We start from the raw sequence: 12,982 nt of genomic DNA, 5'->3' as shown, positions 1-12,982 counted from the left end.
TTTTAACAATTCTTCCTCATAATCTGGGTTAGGGCCTGGGTGCTCATTACACCATAATGTACAGTGTAAGTCATCTACCGTCATCTTGGTTGATCCAATCACTAACTCATTACTCAGGTCCATTAGTGATTTCGGTATGTCTGTGAGTCCCCCTCTTAGCAGATCCTGGCTATACCAATAGCATGGTTTTCCCTCCCCGCTCAATACCATATTATCTCTTACGACATATGCCTTCATACCCCTTAGCGTTGGCTTTACAGCTACGTTTAACTGAGTCATGGCATCCCTTCCTAGCAAATTGACCGGACACAGGCTTGATACAAGTACAGGTATGCATACCTCTCCCCCTGAATCTTCATGTTTTAAAGTCACCGGGGCCGATAATCGCTCTATAAATTGATGGCCCGAGGCCGAGCGTACCATGATTTTTTCCCCATTAATTCTAATTCCTTTGGGCATGTCGGCTACACAGATCGCTGTGCGACATGCCCCTGTGTCACACAAGAATTTAATATTTTTTCCCAATATTGTTAAGGTGAGGTATGGTTTCTGTTCTTGCTGCAGAGCCAATTCAATCGCTTCCAATTCAAACACTTCACACCCCGTATCAATGGTATCCTCTGACCCCTCTCCTTCACTATCTGTCTTAGTATCTTCCCCTTGCTCTAGTCATGCCTCATCTTCCTCTTCCTCCCTACCGGAACTGGGTGGTGGGTGTTTGTAGGCCCTTTCTCTTTTCCCCCCCTATTATTTTGCTTGCCTCTTCTTTTATTGCTGCAGCCGCGATAGTTATGACCTGGCTCGTTACAGTACTTACACGGCCCCTCACACTCCCTTACAAAGTGTCCTTCTTTGTCACAGTTAAAGCACCTACTTCCTTTCCCATAGGGCAGGAAAGAGCGAAGCCTCGCTCCCCCCTCTTCTGGAGTTCTATTTCTCCCAGCTATCTCCCCCAGAGTAGCAATTAAATACTCTGCTCCCTTTTGTTCCCTTTTTACTCTATCCTGTCTACTATTCTGCTCATGATGGTTAGCGTATCTCCTGACCTCGGCTAACGATGTAGTTCCCCATCCCACTAAAGTTCTCTTAATATTCCTGCTTATTTCTGGTCTCATTCCACTAAGGAATGCTATTTTTAACTGTTGATGGTACGGAGTATCATCACCTTGCCCTTGGGGAGGCTCAGGTATCCCACTATTTGCGTTAAATACATTTCTCAGTCTCTCTAAGTATTGGCTGATGGTCTCACTGTCTTCCTGTTTACATTCATGTACTTTGGAGAAGTCAGCATGTCGATGGTAATATTCCCTTAAATTATTATACAATTCAGTTATTTTCCCAACATATTGCCCATCATCTGCCCATGGTAGGACTGCTCCATTGGCATCCCCTGCAACCCACTGCCCCCGAACAGCGGCCCAATCTTTCCCAACTAGGGTTCTGACTGCCCTTTCAATTTCCCCTGTGTTCAGCTTAAAGCTTGCCGCTAGACTCTCCAAATCCCTCCTGACCCCTCTATTCCTGTTTTAGGGTGCACTACACCCTCTATAGCTCTCACTACATCCCGTTGTGTCCATGCCCTATAAACATCCAGTGTGTCTGGTGCATGCTCCTCCCCAGCCCTTGGGTTCGGCAAGGCTATCAAAGGGTACTGGTCATCCCCTGTGTTATCATCTACCCACTCTTTCTTCCCTGGCTTATTGTAGTTTTCTAATCTTTTTAACTCCCTGTTCTTAAACTCTCTGTGTTTACTTTCTCTAGCTTTCCCTGCCTCTTTCTCCCTATCCAATTCTATTCTTAACCTGACTACCTCCTGTTGTAAAACTTCCCCCTCTTTGTTCTCTTCACTGGCCTCTTTACTCTGCCCCCGTCTTCCCCGCCCTTCCAACATTCCGGCTTGGCCGTCATATGGTGGGGGAAGGACGGGGATCACCCTAATCTTCTTTTACACATGACAACGGTGTCATCTGGGCTTTCTTTCCAAGCTTGCTCTACCAACTCTGGATATAACCTCTCTGCTCTTTGCTGTGGGGGAGGTCCTGAAACGTCCTTTTTCTGTATATCCCTTTCTCTCTCCATCTCTAACTTCTTCCTCTTTTCTCCTTCCTCTCTCCTTCGCGCTTCAAAAAGCCATACCCTCGCTGTCTCTAGCCCCTCCGCTCGCTGTTTTTTAACATTTGCTCCACAGTTGATATGCATTTGCGTAATCATATTTTCTAACTTTGCAACATCGAGATGCCCAATAAATCCATACCTCTTCTCCCAAATGGACCCATAAAACATATTTCTCCGATCCCTCCCTAACATATATCTTTCATCTCCCGTTAATTCTCGGACTTGTTTAGAAGATGTCTTTCCCATCGTAGAACAATAAGAAATCCCTCCCCCCCTTTTTGTTTTTTAAATAATTCACTCCCGAATTATTTCCGTAGGAGCCAATCTCTTAGTGCGCATCTTGCTTTTGTAATTAACCCTTTAAAATTATTTAACCCCTAACCCAGAGTTTCTATTTAAAACTCCGGTTTCATGAAAAGAGTAAGTTACCCAATTTTCCTCACGCGACTTATTTTTTCCCTCCACCCCTGAAATAATAATCACGTCTCCCGAGGGATTAAGTCTCACACACATACGGCCTTATCATCTGTTAAACTTGTTTGCACAGTTCTAGCAAATGCCCAGTCGCATATAGAACTCCTGACACATCCCTCTCACACGATGATAATTATTTCCCTGTTTATACTGTCATACTGCAATTCGTACAATGACAATATTAACTTAGTTTACATTTGTGATTGCAATTCACTACCATGTCATTTCGGACTAGTTTTTTTTTGTAATAGCTATTTACCTCTAGGATCAATTGCGGACCCTCCCTGTCGTAATAATTATTACCTTCTTTGACTTTGGTAACTAAGTTCAACTCATTTTACCAAAATCCATGAATAAAAATTACTGACCTTTTCCTTGCAGTCTGGATTAAAATGCTTTTTCAAACTTGTTAACGTCTTTATCGTTCATAAAGAGTAATCACCGGCCTGTTTATTAACCTTAACGTGGAAGGCAAGGACTCTCTCACGGATGCGATCACCCGGCCGTGCACGGATTTCGGTGTCTCTAGAACGATAAAGATGTATTAAGATCCGGCTCGAAGGACCAATCTGTCACGTGAATTTTTATCTCTAATTCAACCTAAGCTTGAATCATTACCAGAGGTTGTAAAGCTCTGGTTTTAATCATCAATGATTCAAGGTCCACAATCCACAAGTAATTATCAGTAAATTTTATTTAAGGAGAGCTCTGCTCAAAAACACAAATAACCTGTTTTTTATACTCCTTGACAAACAAAGACACTATGCTCCTTCCACCTTTCTTAAACAGTTCCCGCCTTCCCCCTTGAATGGTTAGTAACGCCCCCTCTGTTAGTGGGTTGACACTACATGATAATTCTAACATTTATACTGTGTTTGGGGTGAAATTCTTTAGTCATTATTTTTAATACACAAATTCATCTATCATCAGTGGTCTTGTATGTCTTCCATTTCCTAATAATTGCTCCCACAGTTGATTTCTTCAAACCAAGCTGCTTACCTATTGCAGATTCAGTCTTCCCAGCCTGGTGCAGGTCTACAATTTTGTTTCTGGTGTCCTTTGACAGCTCTTTGGTCTTGGCCATAGTGGAGTTTGGAGTGTGACTGTTTGAGGTTGTGGACAGGTGTCTTTTATACTGATAACAAGTTCAAACAGGTGCCATTAATACAGGTAACGAGTGGAGGACAGAGGAGCCTCTTAAAGAAGAAGTTCCAGGTCTGTGAGAGCCAGAAATCTTGCTTGTTTGTAGGTGACCAAATACTTATTTTCCACCATAATTTGCAAATAAATTCATTAAAAATCCTACAATGTGATTTTCAGGAAAAAAAATTCTCAATTTGTCTGTCATAGTTGACGTGTACCTATGATAATGATGATTACAGGCCTCTCATGGCACACACTGCAGCAGGGATTTTGGCCCACTCCTCCATATAGACCTTCTCCAGATCCTTCAGGTTTCGGGGCTGTCGTGGGCAATACGGACTTTCAGCTCCCTCCAAAGATGTTCTATTGGGTTCAGGTCTGGAGACTGGCTAGGCCACTCCAGGACCTTGAGATGCTTCTTACGGAGCCACTCCTTAGTTGCCCTGGCTGTGTGTTTCGGGTCGTTGTCATGCTGGAAGACCCAGCCACGACCCATCTTCAATGCTCTTACTGAGGGAAGGAGGTTGTTGGCCAAGATCTCGCGATACATGGCCCCATCCATCCTCCCCTCAATACGGTGCAGTCGTCCTGTCCCCTTTGCAGAAAAGCATCCCCAAAGAATGATGTTTCCACCTCCATGCTTCACGGTTGGGATGGTGTTCTTGGGGTTGTACTCATCCTTCTTCTTCCTCCAAACACGGCGAGTGGAGGTTAGACCAAAAAGCTATATTTTTGTTTCATCAGACCACATGACCTTCTCCCATTCCTCCTCTGGATCATCCAGATGGTCATTGGCAAACTTCAGACGGGCCTGGACATATGCTGGCTTGAGCAGGGGGACCTTGCGTGCGCTGCAGGATTTTAATCCATGACGGCATAATGTGTTACTAATGGTTTTCTTTGAGACTGTGGTACCAGCTCTCTTCAGGTCATTGACCAGGTCCTGCCGTGTAGTTCTGGGCTGATCCCTCACCTTCCTCATGATCATTGATGCCCCACGAGGTGAGATCTTGCATGGAGCCCCAGACCGAGGGTGATTGACCGTCATCTTGAACTTCTTCCATTTTCTAATAATTGCGGCAACAGTTGTTGCCTTCTCACCAAGCTGCTTGCCTATTGTCCTGTAGCCCATCCCAGCCTTGTGCAGGTCTACAATTTTATCCCTGATGTCCTTACACAGCTCTCTGGTCTTGGCCATTGTGGAGAGGTTAGAGTCTGTTTGATTGAGTGTGTGGACAAGTGTCTTTTATACAGGTAACGAGTTCAAACAGGTGCAGTTAATACAGGTAATGAGTGGAGAACAGGAGGGCTTCTTAAAGAAAAACTAACAGGTCTGTGAGAGCCGGAATTCTTACTGGTTGGTAGGTGGTCAAATACTTATGTCATGCAATACAATGCAAATTAATTACTTAAAAATCATACAATGTGATTTTCTGGATTTTTGTTTTAGATTCCGTCTCTCACAGTTGAAGTGTACCTATGATTAAAAAAATTACAGACCTCTACATGCTTTGTAAGTAGGAAAACCTGCAAAATCGGCAGTGTATCAAATACTTGTTCTCCCCACTGTATATATAACTATTTAAAAAAATAATTCATATCCTATTTTCCATCATTATTAATTAATATGCGTAATAATGTCGTCAGTTCATGCGTAGGATTTTAACATATAACCCGGATAGCCATTGTATTACATTTAATTTATTGACAAGCAATTATTATCCTAGGAAATAATTCCCGTGGTCCATCCCATACCCCCCTTCCCCCAACATCCCCACAACAGATGCCAGACAAACACACACGCACATACTCACAAACTCCAACACACTCAACCCCCCTCCTCCACAATCCACCATAAAATCAGATACTCAACGGCTGTTACAGTGGGGGAAAAAAGTATTTAGTCAGCCACCAATTGTGCAAGTTCTCCCACTTAAAAAGATGAGAGAGGCCTGTAATTTTCATCATAGGTACACGTCAAATATGACAGACAAATTGAGAAAAAATAATCCAGGAAATCACATTGTAGTATTTTTAATGAATTTATTTGCAAATTATGGTGGAAAATAAGTATTTGGTCACCTACAAACAAGCAAGATTTCTGGCTCTCACAGACCTGTAACTTCTTTAAGAGGCTCCTCTGTCCTCCACTCGTTACCTGTATTAATGGCACCTGTTTGAACTTGTTATCAGTATAAAAGACACCTGTCCACAACCTCAAACAGTCACACTCCAAACTCCACTTTGGCCAAGACAAAAGAGCTGTCAAAGGACACCAGAAACAAAATTGTAGACCTGCACCAGGCTGGGAAGACTGAATCTGCAATAGGTAAGCAGCTTGGTTTGAAGAAATCAACTGTGGGAGCAATTATTAGGAAATGGAAGACATACAAGACCACTGATAATCTCCCTCGATCTGGGGCTCCACGCAAGATCTCACCCCGTGGGAGTCAAAATGATCACAAGAACGGTGAGCAAAAATCCCAGAACCACACGGGGGGACCTAGTGAATGACCTGCAGAGAGCTGGGACCAAAGAAACAAAGCCTACCATCAGTAACACACTACGCAGCCAGGGACTCAAATCCTGCAGTGCCAGATGTGTCCCCCTGCTTAAGCCAGTACATGTCCAGGCCCGTCTGAAGTTTGCTAGAGTGCATTTGGATGATCCAGAAGAGGATTGGGAGAATGTAATATGGTCAGATGAAACCAAAATATAAATTTTTGGTAAAAACTCAACTCGTCGTGTTTGGAGGACAAAGAATGCTGAGTTGCATCCAAAGAACACCATACCTACTGTGAAGCATGGGGGTGGAAACATCATGCTTTTGGGCTGTTTTTCTGCAAAGGGACCAGGACGACTGATCCGTGTAAAGGAAAGAATGAATGGGGCCATGTATCGTGAGATTTTGAGTGAAAACCTCCTTCCATCAGCAAGGGCATTGAAGATGAACGTGGCTGGGTCTTTCAGCATGACAATGATCCCAAACACACCGCCCGGGCACCGAAGGAGTGGCTTCGTAAGAAGCATTTCAAGGTCCTGGAGTGGCCTAGCCAGTCTCCAGATCTCAACCCCATAGAAAATATTTGGAGGGAGTTGAAAGTCCGTGTTGCCCAGCGACAGCCCCAAAACATCACTGCTCTAGAGGAGATCTGCATGGAGGAATGGGCCAAAATACCAGCAACAGTGTGTGAAAACCTTGTGAAGACTTACAGAAAACATTTGACCTGTGTCATTGCCAACAAAGGCTATATAACAAAGTATTGAGAAACTTTTGTTATTGACCAAATACTTATTTTCCACCATAATTTGCAAATAAATTCATTTAAAATCCTACAATGTGATTTTCTGGATTTTTTTTCTCCTTTTGTCTGTCATAGTTGACGTGTACCTATGATGAAAATTACAGGCCTCTCTCATCTTTTTAAGTGGGAGAACTTGCACAATTGGTGGCTGACTAAATACTTTTTTCCCCACTGTATGTTGCTGTCGTAGTTTGTCCATAAATCAGAAAAATGGTATACTAGTTGAAGTTTACATTAAACTATAATATGTATTACGAACAAACAATGTGTCACAATTGGTGGCTGACTAAATACTTTTCCCCCCGACTGTATTTGTAATGTATAAAATGACCCAATAATTTAATTTGGATGCATTTTGGTAATGAGAATTTGGGATGGAAATGAACAAAATTCAGGTGAAAATGTGAAATGTATTTAAAATAAGACACTTTGCCAAAAACGAGACATCTTAGTTCTCAGAATGACACTGTAGTTGATCCTTTCAGATGCATCATGGTTTAGCAACTCAAATTGCTAAAACTGGTTTCATGAGAATCACCCACACATACAGCATCGCTCTCGTAACCGTGTCACCCTCCGTTGCAGCGACATATGACATGTGAGATGCATACATATCTCAGTCAGCGTTAATGTGCTCTTCACGCCTGTGTGTGTGTCAGCGTTAATGTGCTCTTCATGACTCTCAGGTGGGAAAGGCATTACCATATAAAGACGTCCCTTCGTCAATACAGCAAGATGGGATGAATGGATGAAAAATAAAAAGGCAGAGAGAGAGATGGAGGGAGGCTGATAGCTGACTCGAAGAACTTCTTCTTTCTGTATCCGTCTCTCTCCTTTTTGCTTATTTTTCACCATCACTTGCTCAATCCTCTGAGTTAATACATGTTAAATTCACCTTTGGCAGAGATTATAGCTGTGAGTCTTTCTGGGTAAATCTCTAAGAGCTTTGCACACCTGGATTCTACAATATTTGCACATTATTACTAAAAAAATTCTTCAAGCTCTGTCAAATTGGTTGTTGATTATTGCTAGGCAGCCATTTTCATGTCTTGCCATAGATTTTCAAGCCGATTTTAAGTCAAAACGATAACTAGGCCACTCAGGAACATTCAATGTGAATGTCAACATTCAAAGGGTATATAACAAAGTATTGAGAAACTTTTGTTATTGACCAAATACTTATTTTCCACCATAATTTGCAAATAAATTCATTTAAAATCCTACAATGTGATCTTCTAGATTTTTTTTCCTCATTTTGTCTGTCATAGTTGACGTGTACCTATAATGAAAATTACAGGCCTCTCTCATCTTTTTAAGTGGGAGAACTTGCACAATTGGTGGCTGACTAAATACTTTTTCCCCCCACTGTATATCCCAGAGCCCAACTCAAGAAAGAACCTGATTTACAAGTGCACATACAGTTAAAGCTGATTGAGAAAGCATGCAGATTGAGCAGAAATTGACAACAATGTGAGATTTGATTAATCTACTTAATCTAAGTCCTAGGTGATGGAGATCAGATCCACCCTCTTCACCTGAGACACAAACACTCTGATCCCCTGTTGTAACCAGCTATTCTTAGTGAGCACTCCATTGCACGTTCTTGGGATGTCTGGGAATGCACAAGAACTTGTGGACCTCGCATATTGGGCTTTGAGCGGATAGATATTTCTCGTTCTCACCTGTTTTGGGGATACGTTTGCTCTAAATAGCTGTGTTTTGTGTCATAGTGGCGCTTCACATTGGCACTTTTCATAAAGCGCTACGGACTCTGAGCATATCAGGCACATTGGTTCTGAACTTGTTGTGGGGAGAATGAATGCGTCCTTGTCTGTCCACTCGTCTTTGAAAATGCGATTTTCGCTAGCAACTTTTATTTTCTTTGAACAAGCCATCCTCACATTCACAATGTCTATCGATGGACATATTTCCATGTGTGTCTGCCTGCTGCTTGCTCCCAGTCCCAACGCAATCTTTCACTGTTGAAAATATTTGCATATATTTATGCGATTGGATGAGACTAATTTGCATAAATGCATCCGATTGGATAGGATGCGGCCCCAGCCTGGTGTTTCTTCACCACTGCTAGAGACGGAGAGAGGCTACGCTGCACTTGGGAAACTGCGCCCGGTCAATCATGTTTAAAAGCTGTCTGAAATTAATTAACTGACTTTGATATATTTTGGTGCTGTTCGGTCCGTATTGTCCCTTTGCTGGGTCCGGATACGGACCGCGGTCCACCATTTGTGTTTGACTGCCCTATCCCAGAGAGCATTACCTATGTAAGAATGCTGCTCATTGACTACAGCTCAGCGTTCAATACCATAGTACCCTCCAAGCTCAACATTAAGCTCAGGGCCGCCCCCAGGTGGTGAAGGTAGGAAACAACACCTCCAGTACGTTGATCCTCAAAACAGAGGCCCCACAAGTTTGCATGCTCAGCCCCCTCCTGTACTCCCTGTTCACCTATGACTATGGCCTCGCACGCCTCCAACTCAAATCATCAAGCTTGCAGACGATACAACAGTGGTAGGCCTGATTACCAACAACAACGAGACAGCCCACAGGGAGGAGGTGAATGCCCTGGCAGAGTGGTGCCAGGAAAACAACCTCGCCCTCAATGTCAACAAAATGAAGGAGCTGATCGTGGACTTCAGGAGACAGCAGAGGGAGCACGCCCCCATCCACATAGATGGGACCGCAGTGGAGAAGATGAAAAGCTTCAAGTTCCTTGGCGTACACATCACTGACAATCTGAAATGGTCCACCCACACTGGAAAATAATAAAAGGAAAAGAAGGAAATAAAGGAAACTACAAAAAATAAAAAAAGAATCCTCACAAAGAGTTGATTTCCCCCCATTCATTCCCACACCGATTCATTAGTACACAGCGTAGCAAATCATTTCGCAAGGGACAAAATTTCGCAATTAAAACTAGAGTTTCCTATTGGACAAATTTGGGTAGTCTCTCCCCGTTTCAGTCAGTTTTCTACCATTTGGTGCCTAATGAACAACCCCGGAGCCATATAAATGGGTACGCAACAGCGCCTTCCTTTTACAGATGCACCATTGAGAGCATCCTGACGGGCCGTATCACCGCCTGGTATGGCAACTGCACCATCCGCAACAGCAGTGCTCTCCAGAGGGTGGTGCGTTCTTCCCAATAAATCACAGGGGGAACACTGCCTGCCCTCCAGGACATCTACAGCACCCGGTGTTACAGGAAGGCCAAAAAGATCATCAAGGACCTCAGCCACCCGAGCCATGGCCTGTTCACCCCACTATCACCCAGAAGGCGAGGTCAGTACAGGTGCATCAAAGCTGGGACAGAGAGACTGAAAAACAGCTTCTATCTCAAAGGCCATCAGACTGTTAAATGGCCATCACTAGCCGGCCTCCACCCAGTACCCTGCCCTAAACTTAGTCACTGTCACTAGCCGGCTACCACCCTGTTACGCAACCCTGCACCTTAGAGGCTGCTGCCCTATGTACATAGACATGGAACACTGGTCACTTTAATAATGCTTACATACTGTTCTAGTCATTTCATATGTATAATAATGTATTCTAGTCAATGCCATCCTATTCTACTATTGCAGTACATATACTATTCTATCCTACGTATTCTACAGACATAGTACATATTCTATCCACACTGTCCATAATGTCTATACATCCCAACACACACTTATACTCCAGACTCCAACATTGCTCATCCTAATATTTATTTATTCCATTATTTTACTTTTAGATTTGTGTGTATTGTTGTTATATAGATATTACTGCAGTGTTGGAGCTAAGAACACAAGCATTTCGCTACACCCGCAATAACATCTGCTAAATATGTGTATGCGACCAATAAAATGTGATTTGATCTTGTCTCTAATCTCTACATTACTCTCTGGACCCAGGGCCACATACAAGACTCTTGTCCATATCTCCACAACCTTTACTCAGTCTGGCCATGTGTCTGCAGAGTAAGCTGGGTGGGTCAGTATGTTGGTAGATACTGGAATAAGTTAAGTGGCTTTAGGGGCCAGAATGTGGAAAAACTGGTAACACTCGTGACAGTTACAAAGACTGGATGCCTTTAGTAGTCTCCAAATACCCCAGGGTTCTCTCTCGCCCTCTGTAAAGGAAGGTTGCCTAAAGGAGGTTTTAGGCCTAAATGCAGAGATAACACATGCTTGTTGCCCCAGGGTCCACAAAGAGAGTCCATACAGATAGCTGTTCATCACTGGTTAATGGAAAACTAGTTAGGCCTAAACCAACGACAACTAACTAGGTTTCCCCAATACATCTACAGTACAGTACTGGATTGGCAAGTTAATGTAACAAAGAACAGTAAGAAACAAATGGGTCTGACAGACAATGTCAATGATAACAAAACATTCCAGCTAGGCTACTTCCCTAAGTATTATGGTAATTGACTCACTAGCTAGCTAAAGCTACATCAAACACAATATTTTAAAATGGTTTCATAAAAAGATGGTGGTGCTTGCTTGACCGGATAGCTTTCATGCCAATCCAAAACCCCATCCAAAATGCAAAAGGCACCTCCTCTCCTGCGCATCAAAGCAAGGTTACCTAAACCAGAGATAATACTAATATACGTGGCTAAACTGAGCTAACTAACTGAAACTAGGCTTAGCTAGCTGGTTATACAGGACTCTCACCTATCGCCACCCTGGGTCTGGCGTTGTTTATCCCCACTTTGCTTTCAGCCCGCAGCAGGGAGGACAGCACCGTGTCCAGACGGTCATCCAGCCTTGACTCCCCGGGAGGTCGGAACCAGTACGCCAGCAGAACCATTGCAAGGGACGCTGCCGTCCCATACTTCATGAATGAAAACCCGCTTCCTCGCTCCATGGCCAGCAGTGGCTGCGGACTCGCTAGCACTCCTACAGCAGCAACGACGAGAACAGCGCTAACTTGACTTGTAAACAAACAAGATTTACAAGGCAAGTGTGCCCGGCGAGGTAAACAAACTGGATTAACAAGACAATTGTCCCCCGGGGTGGCAGTTGAGTTGGTGGATTCAAGCGTGAATGCTGCAGGGTCAACCTCAGTCGCTGCGGAGGGGGAGTGACAACAAAGCGGAAGTAGCTAACAACCTAGCTCGGGGTGGGCACATATTCTTCGGTCGTCACTAGTTACCACAGCCACAAAGTCATAAACCCCGCCCATTTCTACAATTTATCTTCTTAAAATGTGATATTAAACTATTTGTGGTTGTGTGGTAACTAGTGGAAACCACACTCTTCGGCTTGCAGTTTGAGCTAGTCTTTACAGTTGCTGTGGAAGAGACTTTTGAGCTAGCTAGACAGTATTTCCAGGGATGGGCATAACTTACAATGACAAAATACAACTGCAAAATATCCTAAAGACCAATGTATCAAAATAAAATATAAAATACTTTTGCAAAGTATTTTATTTAATAAAATAAAAAATAAAAAAATACAGAAATAGATTTGCAAGTAGCAGCAACAACATTATCAGTAATGGTCACAGAAACGTCTTACTTGCTATGACTGTGATATGTTTAAGCAATAAGGCACGAGGGGGTGTGGTATATGGCCAATATACCGCAGCTAAGGGCTGTTCTTATGCAAAGCAAAGCAGAGTGCCTGGATACTGCCCTTAGCTGTAGTATATTGGCATTATACCACAAACCCAGGAGGTGCCTTATTGCTATTATAAACTGGTTACCAACGTAATTAGAGCAGTAAAAATAAATGTTTTGTCATACCCGTGGTATACAGTCTGTTATAAACTGGGTGGTTCGACCCTGAATGCTGATTGGCTGACAGTCGTAGTATATCACAGGTATGAGGTATGACAAAACATTTGAGGTATGACAAAACATTTATTTTTACTGCTCTAATTAAGTTAGTAACCAGTTCATAATAGCAATAAGGCACCTCGGGGGTTTGTGGTATATGGCT

At 43.1% G+C, this 12,982-nt stretch overlaps 1 protein-coding gene across 1 annotated transcript in view; it reads right to left on the bottom strand.

Annotated features, from left to right (window-relative positions):
• adpgk2 (ADP-dependent glucokinase 2) overlaps positions 1 to 12,145 on the bottom strand; it is a 39,360-nt gene extending 27,215 nt beyond the window's left edge. Inside the window, exon 1 of the mRNA XM_041847857.2 lies at positions 11,714 to 12,145. Within this exon, the coding sequence (XP_041703791.1) occupies positions 11,714 to 11,906 (193 nt within the window). The 5' untranslated portion in view covers positions 11,907 to 12,145. The remainder of the gene's footprint in view (positions 1 to 11,713) is intronic.
• Between the last annotated feature and the right edge of the window lie 837 nt (positions 12,146 to 12,982).

Source organism: Coregonus clupeaformis, chromosome 25, assembly GCF_020615455.1.
Source record: "Coregonus clupeaformis isolate EN_2021a chromosome 25, ASM2061545v1, whole genome shotgun sequence".
Lineage (NCBI taxonomy): Eukaryota > Metazoa > Chordata > Actinopteri > Salmoniformes > Salmonidae > Coregonus > Coregonus clupeaformis.
This window is presented reverse-complemented; position numbering and strand designations above follow the sequence as displayed.